Here is a 14497-nt window from a genome sequence, read left to right on the forward strand (position 1 = left end):
CCAGGCAGGAACACACACACACACACACACACACACACACACACACACACAGAGAGAGAGAGAGAGAGTCTCTGGATGTCTTTGAGGGCCGCCCTAAGGCACCTGCAGCCGGCTTTCAGACTTAGCCCCCTTCCTCCGAAGGCAGGCACTCTCTCCACTCCCCTCCCTGCCAGAGGCGTCTGAGGGAGGATTTGTGTCTTCCCAGAGGTCTTCCCTGCCAGGGGGGCAGCCACAATCCTCCTCGTGCCCGAAGAGCGTTAGTGCCCCCAGAGGAAGGATGGTGGAGCCTGGCAGAATTCAGGACACCCTTTGCTCGTGGACTGTGCCCCACAGGAGCCCCCATTTTGTGGATGTGGATCCCCTCCCCCCCATTGTGCTGCCCGTGCCTTGCCTCTTCATGGGCCTCAGAATAAAGAGATGAACTCTTGAGATGAAGAGCTGGCTCAGGCCCGGGCCTCACAGGCTTTTGCTCCTGTCCCTTGTGCTTTTGCCAACCTGGCGCAGGGCCTCTGGGCTTGCCCTGAGCCCAAAGATCGGCAGGGCCCTTCCTGATTTCTGTGCAGGGTTGAGGAAAAGCTGAGGAAGGAGACCCCCCCCCAGGCTGGTGGCACCCGAGGCAGTCCTTTCTGAGCTGCAGCATGCCACATTCCCAGAGAGAAGGGGCACTCTGGGGCCTGCAAGCTGGCAGTCCTGCCCCTCTGTATTTCCTTGGCTCCTCGCTCCCTTTACTCTGCCAGGCTGTGTGCTCTGGTGGGGTGGGGAAAGAGGGGGAAGGGATGGGGAGATTTTGCTTTGCAGAGACTGTGTGTGTGTGTGTGTGTGTGTGTGTGAGAGAGAGAGTGTGTGTGTGTGAGATTGAGAGAGAGAGAGAGAGAGAGAGAGAGAGAGAGAGAGAGAGAGAGAGAGAGAGAGAGAGAGATATCAGGCCCCAAAATGGGTGTGCAGAGAAGGCTTAGTAGGACCCTGTGTGGTAGCTTTGAAGTTGAACTTGTGCAAGCTGAGGGAGTGACTCTCAGTGGGAGCTTTTGCCAGCCTTTTCCTTCTGCGCCAAGACACCCCCCCACACACAGCTGGCTGCCTTCCTACCTATCTGACTAACTCCCCCCCCCAATTCTCATTCTCTGTTGTTCAATGGCTTTTCTGGAATAGGCAGGCCCTTCCTGAGCTGAGCTGGCAAGGATGTCATTGGCGGGTTATAAATAAGCTGGCTCTGCTCTTCTCCTCCTTCGCCCCCCCAAAGCTCCTTGGCAGCGCCTTCTGAAAGAGGAAAGTGCCCCCCTCCGGGGCTGGCTGGGCACTTCTGCTGGCAGCATGCCTGCAGGTCCAGGGCGAATGGCACTCAAGAGCCCAGGGGCCCTGGGGAGGGAGCCCTCCTTGGTCCCCTGGTCTCCCTGGAGCCAGGGAGAACCAGACCTTGTCTGCTGGGGAGGGGCGTGTTCAAGGAGGGCCAAAAAAGAGGGAGGGAGGGAGGGGATGGCCTTCCCTGGTCTCTCCTGAGCCCCGCCCCCATCTTGGCATGGCAGCCATTACGGCGGGTGGTGGGCATGGCTCCAGAGAGTCAGCAGGGAGGGGATCTGTGTGGAAGGTTCCCAGGAGAGTGAGGAAGGGTCCTGGAACTGGCCCGTTTGGGTTTTATGGGCTCCTGCAAGCCAGAGCCTCCCCTGCCACTCGGCTGCCCTGGGAGCTCAGCAGGGATGCTGGTTGTGCCAAGCATGTTGCAGAGTGAGCGTGTGCCTCAGTGTCCCTGTCTGTGCTTCGCTTCTTTCTCCTGGGGAGAGCAGCCCCCCCGGCTTCATTCTCTTTGGCCCCGGACCTTTCCACCCCCCTCCCCAAATCTCCAGCTTGTGCGCGAAGGCCTAGCCTCCCATTGTCTCCGCTCTCTTCCTTCCTCCAGAGTGAGCCAGACCTGGAAAAGGGTCTGGAGATGAGGAAGTGGGTCCTGTCCGGGATCCTGGCTAGTGAGGAAACCTACTTGGGTCACCTTGAGGCTCTCCTGCTGGTAAGGGCACCAGGGAATGGATGGAGGGGGGGAGGGAGCTGAAGATGAACGTGGGCAGGGACATCCGAGGGTCTCCCTCCCTGAGGGGAACAACCTGGGGCAGCCACGGAGAAATCCCCCTGCCTGGGCTCCATTCAGCACTGTGGGAGCCGAGCAAGGGAGTGGCCGGGTTCTTTCCGCTTCTGCCCATTTCCTCATGGCCGAAGCCCTGGCTGGTGATGGTGCCGTGGTCTGGGGGGGCCTCCGACTGCCCGCGTTGCTGTGGGAAGGGCCGAGTGGGCTCTCCCCAAAGACTCCGGGTTTCCTCAAGGGGGGATGCCCAGGAACGTGCCCCACTGGGCCACAGAAGGCAGCCGGCTCTGTGTCTCTCATCTTTCAGCCCATGAAGCCTCTGAAGGCGGCTGCCACCACCTCCCAGCCGGTGCTGACCAGCCAGCAGATCGAGACCATCTTCTTCAAAGTGCCCGAGCTCTACGAGATCCACAAGGACTTCTACGACGGGCTTTTCCCTCGGGTCCACCAGTGGAGCCACCAGCAGCGGGTGGGCGACCTCTTCCAGAAACTGGTGAGCAGGACGTTGGGCCCTGGGGGGGCAGAGGGGGGGTTTTTGCCTGGCTCAGAACCAGCTTGAGGCTCCAGTTCTCCTTTACCAGCAAGTGTGAGGAGGGGGGGGACAGTGCTAGAAACCAGTGGGCGGGGGGAGGAAGGCTGGCTGGCTGGCTGGGCTGTGGGTTGCCTCCCTTTGGCTGGAGGGAGCCTGTACTGGTGGTGGTGGTAATGATGATGATGATGATGATGTAAAGGAGTCCCCGTGCATTTTACTCCGCTACTCATTGCCAGCTCTAGAGGGTGCTGCTCCCCTCCGTTTCAAGGCACTGCCCATGGACGTTTCTGCCAGTCACGTGGCCAGCGTGGCGTCACGGAGCGCGGTTACCTTCCGCCAGAGTGGCACACCCCCCGTGTACCTCCTTCCGTTTGATTTGCTTTTGAACTGCTAGGGTGGCAGAACTGATAGTCCTTGACTTAAGACCACAATTGTAAGTCTTGGTTGTAAATTGAGGCATCCACCTGACTGGACCTATTTTTCTGATATTATTCACAGTGGTCACTAAGTGAAGCGCAGAGTGATTAAGTGAACGGTGCAGTCATTAAGTGAATCCCTTCTTCCAAATGGTTGTTTTTTGCTGAAACTGGCAGAAAGGGGTGCAAATCACTGGGGTGACTGTGAGGTGCCACAGCCGGTCATGAATGCCGGCCAGTCGCCAGGGGCCCGAAATTCGGTCACGTGATTGTGAAGGGGGGGCATATTTTACAGTGTCGGAAGTGCCTTATGGACCATAAATCTCCTGTTCCGAGGGCATCCGCTTGTGGGGATGCTGCCCAGTGGTGTCACGTGGGCCACCCCCCCTTGGGTGTAAAGCATTCCTCAGCCGGCCTTGCAGGGCTGTCGCTCTTTTCCTGGAGGAAAAGCAGGCCAGGTGTTGATGCACCTGCCACTTCCCCAGGGAGCGCAGGGGGAGCAAAGAAAGAGGGGCGTCTTCCCCCTGGGGCCCAAAGGCGAGGGAGCCGGTCTGGGCCTCTCTCCCTCTCCTGCCTCAGCTCTTGGCTTGGCGGGCGCCTGTCCAGGGCGGGCAGAGGCTCATCCCGACGGTCCTCTGCTTGCCCAGATCTCCAGCCAGCCTCCCGAGACGGGGGTGGCTGCTGGCGGCCATCTCTGCCCTCCCCTGCCTTTCCACACCAGGCTGGGTCTCATTCCGCATTTGCCCCCCCCCCCCAGGCCAGCCAGCTGGGCGTGTACCGGGCCTTCGTGGATAACTATGAGGTTGCCATGGAGACGGCGGAGAAGTGTTGCCAAGCCAACGCGCAGTTTGCAGAAATCTCGGAGGTGAGCGAGGCCGTGCTGCATGATGGCTGCCGGCTGCCGGCGGTGGGGAAGGGTGTCCTCATAGGAATCTGATGGGACTCTTCTGCCCCCACCTCACCTGGGTTAAACCCGTAAAGGGGCTGGTGTTGCAGGCTGTGTTGTGAGGATGGCCGGAAGCCCTGGTGCAGGGGGCTTCTCCTGGCATGCAGCACCCCAGGGACCCTCCACAAAAGCCAACTAATTTGGGGGCTGTTTATTTATTTATGAGACTTATATACCGCTTTAAGTGCAAGCACTCTCTAAGCGGTGTACACCAGTAAGCAATGTATATATATATTTACATTGCCCCCAACAATCTGGGTCCTCATTTTACCTACCCCGGAAGGATGGAAGGCTGAGTCAACCTTGAGCCGGTGAGATTTGAACCGCTGACCTGCTGAACACAGTCAGCTAAAGTGGCCTGCAGTACTGCACTCTAACTGCTGCGCCACCTTGGCTCTTTCTTGGAACCTGAGAAACCTGGCCTGGATTTTGACTCATCCCGACTCACGTTTTGCCCTATCCACCTGGTGGAGTCACTTTCTTCCTTAGCAAATATCCTTACGTGTGATTTCAAGAACTCTTCCAGTGTGGCTTTTATCAGAGAAATACTCCCCGTCTGAGCAAAATCTTTCCCCCACATTACCTGCAAGGGGAGGTAGTAGCAGAGGACCGTCTCCCTCCAGGAATATCTCACTTGGGCTTGAAGGACACTTGGGGGCAGATTGAGTGACTGGTTCTGAGGCTGGAGGCACCGAGCTCTCCCTGGGCTGCTGGAATTCCAGCTGGTTTGTCTGAGTGGCTCATCAAACCCCCAGTGAACGCCTTTTTCTCAAAGGGGGGGGAGAACCCGCGTAGAGGTGGTGGCGACCATGTGACGAGGGGGGTAACCTCTGAGCTGGTGCTTCCTGTGCTGGGAGATCGTGGGCCTCATCTGGGTTTGGTGTACAAACCAGGCAGCGTCTGTCACTAGACGAGGAAGAGCTGGCAAGTCCACGATGCAGGCTGAAAAAACATAACCTGCGTCTTGCTCATCTTTTGTAGAACCTCAGAGCCAGAGGCTCCAAGGATGCAAGGGACCAGACAACAAAAAACTCCTTGGAAAGTAAGTGGTGTGGTGCCCCGGTGGATTTGAGATTTGGGTTTTCTGGACAATAACCCCTCCCCCCCCCGAAGGAGCTCCGTATGGGGCCAAGGGTTTCTCTGGGTTTTTTGTTCTGCAGGGATGTGTATAAGCAGGGCTGACTGCCTTGGTTAGCTTTTCTTTTCTGAACAGCCAAAGTGCTAGTTTTGGGAGTGAAGCCCCTGGGTTTAACAGCAAAAGGGCACTCAGCATCCTATAGCAATCCATTGTGCGTGAGATGGGAAGGGCTTGGCTAGTGTGGAGGGAGTAGCGGAGATGAATTGCAAAGGATTGCAGTGGACATATTGTCAAAGAAGAGGTTTTTCCATAAACCTGTTGGATTATTTTGCTCCCCAGAGAATTGTGTTGCCCTACAGCTTCTAATTTTCCTTTATTTCCCCATAGCTCTCCTCTACAAGCCGGTGGATCGGGTCACACGCAGTACACTTGTGCTCCACGTAAGTTGCCATGAATATTAATGTTGTTGGCTCTTCTGCTGGAAATTGGAGGGGCTGCTTTGTTTCAGAGAAATCAGTGCACAAGCAAGAAATAGCACAAAGAATGGAAAGAGTTGCCAGACACGGTGTCTTTTCCACCGGCTGCAAAATGCAGGTTAGCAAAGCACAGGTGTTCCCTTCACCTGACAAGCTCCGTGCAGCATCTTACGGCTGAACTGGATGGCTACTTCATGCAGCAGAGTCAAATAGAGGTTGGGTTCCCACAGTACACTGGATCACATTCAAATGATTCCTGTTTATCTGGTTGGGGTAGGAGAGTGGAGGGGGCAAGCAAGATGCCCCAGGAGAAGAAGCTGGGTGATCACTGGAGGACTTGTAAAAGCAATGCTGCTAAAAAAACTCCACAAGTAATAAAGCCCAGGGATTCTCCATGAGTGGGTTTCTGTGGGGTGGCTCTGCATGGAGCAGTAGCTGCACGGGCATCTTATGCTCCAGGTATTCTAAGGAAGTCCCTTTTCCTGTTCTCATCTCTGAGCTGAGATGAAGCAAGACATCAACATAATTCTAGCTCTGGGCTCCTGGAGGCATAGATGCAACTATTAGGGAGAGCAAACTTCAGCAGCCTAGGAGAAACGAGGCTGTGGAATCAGTGACCCCTGAGAGGGAGGCCATGGGGGGGGGGGTTCAAGCAGAGCCTGGGCAGCCCTCTGTCTGGGAGGCCTGGTTCCTGCATGAAGGAGGAGGAGCTTGGATCTGATGGTTGGGTCTAAGTTAGACAGGAAATCCTCAGAAGTGAAGCCACGGAGGGCCAGTGCTCTGCCCTGAAGGCCTTTCTTCTCCCCTCCCTCTTGACAAGCAGGATTTGCTGAAGCACACCCCGCCAGGCCACCCTGACTACCTGCTCCTGCAGGACGCCCTGCGCATCTCCCAGAACTTCCTGTCCAGCATCAACGAGGAGATCACGCCCAGGAGGCACTCCATGACTGTCCAGAAGGGGGAGGTGAGTGCCCAGCTGGCGCCTGGCGCTGCTCCCCAAGGGGGTGGGCTGCCTTTTGCCTGGCTAGCAGCCCTTCCCCTAAGGGGCGATGTTTGCCGCCTGCAAGAGCTCTGGTTGGGGGGAGCAGTGCTGGGACCCGAGACAGACACAAACCGGTAGAAAGGGGGGGGGGAGGGAAGCAAAAGAAAAGAAAAAAAAGCATAAAGTTCAGGTAGTCCTCAGCTTACGACCACAACGGAGCCCAAGATTTCCGTTGCTAAGCAAGACTTTTGTTAAGTGAATTTTGCTCCATTTTACGACCTTTCTTGCCACAGTTGTTAAGTGAATCATCACAGTTAAGTTGGAAACACGGTTGTTAAGTGAATCTGGCTTCCCCGTGGACTTGGCTTGTCAGGAGGTCAGAAAAGGGGATCCCATGCCCCCCCCCGGGTCACTGAGACCGTCATAAATAGGAGCCCGTTGCCAAACACGGGACCCTCATGGAGAGGCAGCAGTGTGTGAAAAACAGTCCTAAGTCACTTTCATTGCCGTTGTAACTTTGAATGGTCTCTGAGTGAGCTGTTGTAAGTTGAGGACTTACCTGCAGTGGCTTCCAGCATTCTTCACAGCAATTATAAGTACAAATATATTTAAATCTCCGTCTCTGAAACTGCCACCCTCTGGCTCTTCTTTCCACAGTCTATCCCAGGGCTTTTCAACCGGTGGCACACGGACCACCAGTGGTCCATTGGCTCCTGGCAGGCGGCACGCAGCCGTCCTAGGGAAGGGGTAGCGGGGGAGGGGAATGAGCTGAAGCGGCGGCAGCACCACACAAGCCAGAGTGAGAGATGGCTGGAGCTGCAAGGCTGTCAGGGCTCAGCAGAAGCGCCAGGATCAGTGAAGGAAGGAAGGAAGGAAGGAAGGAAGGAAGGAAGGAAGGAAGGAAGGAAGGAAGGAGATGGGAATGAGGAGGAAAGAAAAAAGGAAGGAAGGAGATGGGAATGAGAAGGAGGGAAAGGAGGAAGGAAGGAAGGAAGGAAGGAGATGGAAATGGGAAGGAAGGGAAGGAAGGAAGGAGATGGGAATGAGAAGGAGGAAGGTAGGGAGGGAAAAAGGAAGGAAGGACACCCCCCCCCCCCGGTAACCACAATGCTAATGCGGCCCTCATTGAAATTGAGTTTGACATCCCTGATGTAAAAGGTTGTTAAGTGAATCTGGTTTCCCCATTGACTTCGTTTGTCAGAAGGTTGCAAAAGGGGATCACATGACCCTGGGACACTCTGACTGTCATAATTATGAATCCGTTGCCAAGCATCCGAATGTAAATCACATGACCCCGGGGGCGCTGAAACGATCATGTGTGAAAAATGATCATAAGTCACTTTTTTCAGTGCCGTTGTAACTTTGAACAGTCACTAAGTGAACTGTTGTAAGTTGAGGACTACCTGTATCACTTTGTTCCTTTTTTAGAGGCGGTCATCAAGTTTTTTACACCTTGCTGGCGAATATTGCTTTATCCTAAAAGTGGCACAATGGCTGTCCTGTCTAATTGCCAAAACCACAGTTCCCAACTTCCTTTTTTTGTCTGTTTGGGAAAAGTCCATGAGAGGCTTCCAGTCAGCAATGAATGTAGATAATGACTTTTTTTCTGATACAAATAAGTTAATTTATCCTTTTCAGCAAAATCGCAATTTTATTTATTTTGTATTTATTAGATTTTTATGCTGTCCATCTCCCCTACAAGGTGACTCTTCACCGGGCCGTCCTCCATTGTGCTTGTTGTTAATCTTCCCACCTCTGTGCACACAGTAATCTCACTGGGATCCTACACTGAAATAATCTTCCATGGCTTTTGTCTAACTGTCCATTAAGCATACAAGTTCCTGGTTCAATTTAATATTAATCTTTAAAATCCTGCTTCAGAATTGGTATTTTGATCCATTTTTAAACTTTTTGCAAGTCTATGAGGCATGATAAAATGTTTCTTCACATCCTACATATTTCCCACACAACATTTGAAGTGCCGTTATACATTCTAGATAATTTCTCTGTCCTCATGTACCAACACACATCATTTTATTAAAAAAATCTCTTTGGGATCATAACACAATGTGAATTTCAACTCTCTTAACCACATAATTTCCCATTGATCCATCTGTACATTACTATCAAAATTCTTATCATACATTTATCATACATTCTTTAACCAGTTTTCCTTTGCAAATAGATGTTGTACACAATTGCACTTCAAATTTTGATTTACTTTGTTCTATGCCATAAATCTTTTCATCCATTTTAAACCTTTCAGATAACTGTAAACCAGTGGTTCTCAACCTTTTTAAAGCCGCGACCCCCAACCGGTCATAAGTCGAGGACTACTCAACCAGTTGTAAGTCGAGGACTACTCAACTGGTGCAGCACCATTTGCAGAATGGGACTTTTGGCGGGCTCAGCAGGGCAGAGACAGCCTGGACAATTCCTATTGGCTTTTGAAAGCCAATAGAATTAGACCCTATTCAAGAGAGTCTATTCTATTGGCTTTCAAAAGCCAATAGAATAAAAGGGAGGAGCACAGCTAAGGGGGAAAAAATGGTGGACTGCGTTGTTTGGCGGCCCCCATGAAATGGTCGTTCGACCCCAAATGGGGTCCCGACCCTCAGGTTGAGAACCACTGCTGTAAACAGAGACTATGGTATATCTATTTTTCTGCTATTAATTGTTCTCTTGTTTGATTTTTAAATTCCCCTTGATAATTTTCCAGTAGGTCCCAGCATGTCCAACATTTATCTGCTGTTTTTCTACTATAATATGTTTCTTGAGCTGAGATCCATAAAGGTGGTTTTGGGCACAACCTGGCCAAGGATTCTGTTTCTAAAGCCAGAACTCGGCTTCACTCGGACATGCTTTAAAAGAACCGTTGGGTCAGCACAGAGGATAAGCAGTCTGGGAGTCTGGCCACCACCCTCACTTCCTCCTCCCTCCAGACTTCAGCTCTGTTCAGAGCAGGGCTTCTCCATCTTGGCAGCTTGAAGAGTTGTGGACTTTAACTCCTAGAGTTGGCTGGAGAATTGTGGGAATGGAAATCCACACCTCTTCAGGCTGCCATGATGGAGAAACCGTGGTTCAGAGAGTTCCTACCTGCAGGTGCTGGTATCTCTCTTGAGATGGCGACAGATGGCCTTGAACGTGGCCTTGAGTTGCTGCTCCAGGCTCTCGGTGCCAAATCGTTGTCCACAAAGGGTAATTTCTTGGCAGCTCTGGAGTGGGGAGGTCTTGGAGGTCTTCTTTTTTAAAAAAAAAACAAAAACAAATGTTATTGTTTTTTAAAGTTCTTAAAGCAACATATTCAGGACACACCTGGGGTAATCAAACATCTTAAAACAAGACATATTTGACGTATTGATTATACATAATATAATCAATACGTCAAATATTCCCTCTCTTTTTCCCTCAAATAGCATAATATATTTAGAATATCCAATTCTAGCTTAAATTTATTCAACCTGAACCTGTTTTTAAGCTTCGTCAATTTCTACCATAATCAAATTAACTTTAAATAAAAACATTTTCAATTCAAATATCCCTTCCACATATGTTCTACTTAATTTTATCAAAATCTTATTTGTTTCTTCTTCCATTACTCTCCCTTATTTAGAATAAAATATTAATCTATCCTGTATCTATCAAATCTATCAATTGATTTATCTCTTCAGGCTAAAAAAAATATCATACCTTAAATCATGTCATTCGATTAAACAAAATTCAAATCTCCAATTAATTATCATGACTAATAACGTCCATATCATCAGAAAATCATATCATCTTATTAAATTTCAATTAACTATTAGTTCACTTCAAATCTGAAACATCTTTTCAATTTTCGTCATTCCATTACATCATAATTTTCGTAGAAATAAACCTAACATTCTAAAAGGTACATTCCTAATATTCTAAATTGTCTTTAATCCCTTATATAGAAAGATATCTCGTTTTTGAACAAAAATATTAATCTATCCTAGACACATCTAAATGTATGTATTTATCAAACTATTCTATAGATATCTAATCCTTCACTTAATCTCTTTGAATTAACAAATTAATATCAAACCTTAAATCATTTCAATCCTTTAAGTAAAGTTTAAATTTCACATGTTATAGGACAAACAAGTCGTCTTATTTAATTAACATTCAATTAATTATTGATTCACTCCAACTCTAAGACATCTTTTTACTTCAAACTCAAAATCTCAGTTCTTACATCAATCCATAATTCTAGGTTGCCTTTAATCCAATTTAAGAAATTTTAAATTTCATTTTTCAATCTTATTCTAGCTTTCCTTTTTTGCCAGGTAGGTTTCCATAACAGGGCTTCCCTTCCAGATAATAGGTCTCTTTTTGTTGCTTGTAGGGTCACTTGATTCGATACCGACCATCTTGATCTCTGATTTATTCCTCTGTTTCTCTTGTCCATAAAGCCTGGTTGCTTCAGAAGTCCAAAGTTCGGTCTTTGCTTTTCCTGGTCTTGCTTGTAAGGCAAAATAAGATTCTCCTTATCCTCAGTTAAAACCTCTTCTTGTATAATCTGTTTTGTAGAGTAGTCAAGTGTGGTCTGGGAGTCAGTTTTAAGTTTTAAAGTAGAGATTCTGGCTCTTAGTTCTGTAGTAGCCTCTTTTATTGTAGTACATATTTCTTCTTTAGCCTCATAGATCTTTTCCAGTATAAGTTTACAGTTTAAGTGTGATTGAGGCTTCTTGTCTTGGAGTCTTCTGATCAACTGCTACTAATGCATTTGAAGCCTTTTCACCTCAAGAGCAAGAACTGGTCTTCATGCCCTAGAACAGTGGTTCTCAACCTTTTTAATGCCGCGACCCCCAACCGGTTGTAAGTCGAGGACTACCCAACCGGTCGTAAGTAGAGGACTACCCAACCGGTCATAAGTCGAGGACTTTCCCTGCCCGGGAGCGCTGCACATGCGTGGTGCCCCCTGCACCGGCTGAGGCGTAGCTGGCAAGCGGCAGAGACGGAGCAGGCCGACCACCGGCTGGCCCAGCCCAAGGGAGGTAAGGCACCTGCCGGGCCCCACGCGTGCCAGCAACCCTCCCTGCGCCCGCCGGCCTCCCACCCCTGGCCCTCTTTTACTTACATTTTTAGTAGTTGCTCAGCAGGGAGGGGTGGAAACTTCCAGACAGCTTGCCTTCGCTGCAGACAACTTGCAGCACCGTTTGCAGAAGGGGACTTTTGGCGGGCTCAGCAGGGCAGAGACAGCCTGGACAATTCCTATTGGCTTTTGAAAGCCAATAGAATTGGACTCTATTCAAGAGAGTCTATTCGAAAGCCAATAGAATAAAAGGGAATAGCACAGCTAAGGAAAAGGGGGAAAAAATGGCAGATAGCCTTGTTTGGCGACCCCCGTGAAATGGTCGTTCGACCCCAAATAGGGTCGCGACCCACAGGTTGAGAACCGCTGCCCTAGAAGAACGGGGTTTCTTGCTATTCTACTGAGCATCTCTCTGGTCTTTCCAAGCACTGCTGTGGACCTGAAACTGTTTGAGAGGTGAGGGTGCTTTGGGGGGGGGGGGACTGGCAAGCAGAGCAGATGCAGCACGGGTGGAATTTCTCTGCCCCTCTCTTGCAACCAGAGGCAACCAGTTTCAGCTTTGCTTCATTTGGACAAGCATAAACCAATAAAGCAGCAGTGCTGGTACTTTTTAAAGCTCTTTCTATGCCCATTTGCTGCAGGCAGGAAAATTGGAAATTTGGCATCCTGAACTCCATTTAGCTGAAAAAGTCAACTCTGCCGGCTGTCCTCCTTTGCCGCGGTCGGTTCCTGGCCCTGGAGCTTTCCGGGGAGGGGACAGGAGAAGCTCTGCTTGCCAGGCACTTACTTGGTTGGGTGCAGTTACCAATGAATGCTTGGACTGTCATGCCTGCACTGCACTTGGGGGCTCTTCTGTTCTGGTGGCCTCGGATGTCTTGAGCGTGCTGGACATGGGATGGCAACCTCAAGGGTGTTTCCTGAAGAGGAATTTGCAGATTAACAAATATTTAACCAGGGATACTTCCCCAAAGCTTGCCTGGAGGGTCTCCTTTTTCACACGGCTCCAAGAGCACTTCTGTCTCCTGCTTCTAACCCTAAAAGCTTCTTGCTGGCAATAATTTCGACTTGCTGAAAGAGGAAACTTAATAATCGCTGTGTAAGCCACCAACCAGTGTCGAATCTGGTCCAATCGATTTTGACCCATCTGGCAGATGCTCAAAGTCCCGTCAGCCAAGAACGTCTGCTGTGGGGCCCAGGAGGTCTGCCTTATCTGCCCCCTGGAGCACCGTCCCTCCAGAGATTAGGATCGCCCCAACCCCACTGACCTTCACAAGGCTTTGAGGATCTGGCTTTTGTGCTGGAGCTACGGCCCTAAGTGGGTTAAGGACCCTGTTTCCTGGTTATATTAACATCTGTGGATTATAATTTTACTCAGCTGCTCTATTTATTTTTCTATTGTGTTTGTGATTGATTTTATGACTGTTCACTGCCTAGAGTCACTTCTTTGAGATGGGTGGCCATAGAACTTGAACAAACTTCGTTTTTCATAAATCTAAGGTTATCTCCTTTCTACCAAATACCCCAGATTCGCTTGGGGCAGCTCATTTCAGGAAAGTCACTCTTTCTTTCACTTGCTACTAGCCTAGACCCAGTTGTGTATCTCTTGACACCCGGTGTGCCTTCACCAGCTGTGTTTACTCCTCGGTTGCCCTTCTCTTGGCCCTTGCTACTTAGAGGGAAGCGGGGTGCGCAGTTCCCTCCACTTCATGGCTTGCCAGATGGCTTGTCCAAACCAACACGGAGACCCCCAAAAGGAGATTTGGGAAGAGGAGACCCTGACCTGCTCTCTTCAGCTCAGAGAATGTAGGGATTCCTCATAGTGCGGCAATGATGGCTTTGTGCCACAGGGAAGCAGATTCCATCTGCTGTTTTGTTGTTGTTGTGTTTTTTTAAAAAAGCCCTCATAGTGCAAAGAGTTTGATATTGCAGTCAGCTGTCTAGAGAAGGGGGGGGAGAGGCTCTCCTCCCCAGGTCATTTTGAACGAAGAGTGGCCAGCCGTCAGTCTGGGGTTCTGACTCTGAAGAGAGGTTGGACTGGCTTAATGACCCCTCCTTTGAATCACCCCAACCTCCAGAGCAAAGCAGGATGGCAGCTGATGCAATTCATTAGACGTTCATATCTTTTTTACTCTCAGGAGACCAGGCCGGTTCTGAATCTTGCTCCTCCAACAGGTGATGTTGCTTCTGACTCTTGAGCTGAGCAGCCACAGTGGAAAAGGAGAAGTTGCTAATAATGTTTTGAGTTGCCATCTTAGGTTTTCTCTTTACTTGCCTTCCTTTCCTTCTCAGATGCCCAGAGGGAATTTCAGGCACTCTCTACCACCTGAAGGGAACAGATAGATAGGTCGGATCCACACACCTCCAGCTCTCTTGGTTAGAAAGGCTACCGGCGTTGGTTCCGGAACAAAAGTCTCTTGTGGAAAGGAAGAGATAATCTGAAGTTACCTCTCCTCCTCCTCCTGGAAACACAGGACCTGGGATGGGTTCTGCTTCAAATATTATGGAAATAAAAGATGAAGTAAAGTCTTCATCAGCTTGACTCCCTATAACATCCATGGATGCGTCCTTGCAGTTTTCTTGGGATGATATGGAAGTGGGGTTTGCCACTGCTTTCTTCCAGGATGTTTTTCAAGGTCCTAATTTAGCCTATGGCTCTCGACATTTCAAAGGGCCCCCCATTTAAATGCCAACCAGGACCAGTCATGCCTGATTTTTGACTTTATATGATTTAATGCTTCTTACTAGGTTTATCTTTGCCTTGAGATTTTCACCTAGTGATTGGAGTGCAAATGTCCCAGAATAATGAGTTCTCTGGTTATATTCCCAGACCCGTCATCTGCTTGGAGAAGTTAGGTCCTGGTGTTGGCTTTCTGGCTTCTCTGGGTTTGTTTGGATTGCTTCTAGCAACTGAAAAAGTGAACCATACTGAACGTGGCTTCA

At 49.8% G+C, this 14497-nt stretch overlaps 1 protein-coding gene across 1 annotated transcript in view; it reads left to right on the plus strand.

The window, feature by feature from the left end:
- Positions 1 to 14497, plus strand: part of BCR (BCR activator of RhoGEF and GTPase) — a 68906-nt gene that overhangs the window by 32846 nt on the left and 21563 nt on the right. The window contains exons 3-8 of the mRNA XM_039321078.1: positions 1895 to 1999; positions 2379 to 2564; positions 3777 to 3884; positions 4947 to 5007; positions 5431 to 5483; positions 6343 to 6483. Coding sequence (XP_039177012.1) covers positions 1895 to 1999; positions 2379 to 2564; positions 3777 to 3884; positions 4947 to 5007; positions 5431 to 5483; positions 6343 to 6483 — 654 coding nt within the window. The remainder of the gene's footprint in view (positions 1 to 1894; positions 2000 to 2378; positions 2565 to 3776; positions 3885 to 4946; positions 5008 to 5430; positions 5484 to 6342; positions 6484 to 14497) is intronic.

Source organism: Crotalus tigris, unplaced genomic scaffold (assembly GCF_016545835.1).
Source record: "Crotalus tigris isolate CLP2741 ecotype Arizona unplaced genomic scaffold, ASM1654583v1 scf7180000023720.1715460, whole genome shotgun sequence".
Classification (NCBI taxonomy): domain Eukaryota; kingdom Metazoa; phylum Chordata; class Lepidosauria; order Squamata; family Viperidae; genus Crotalus; species Crotalus tigris.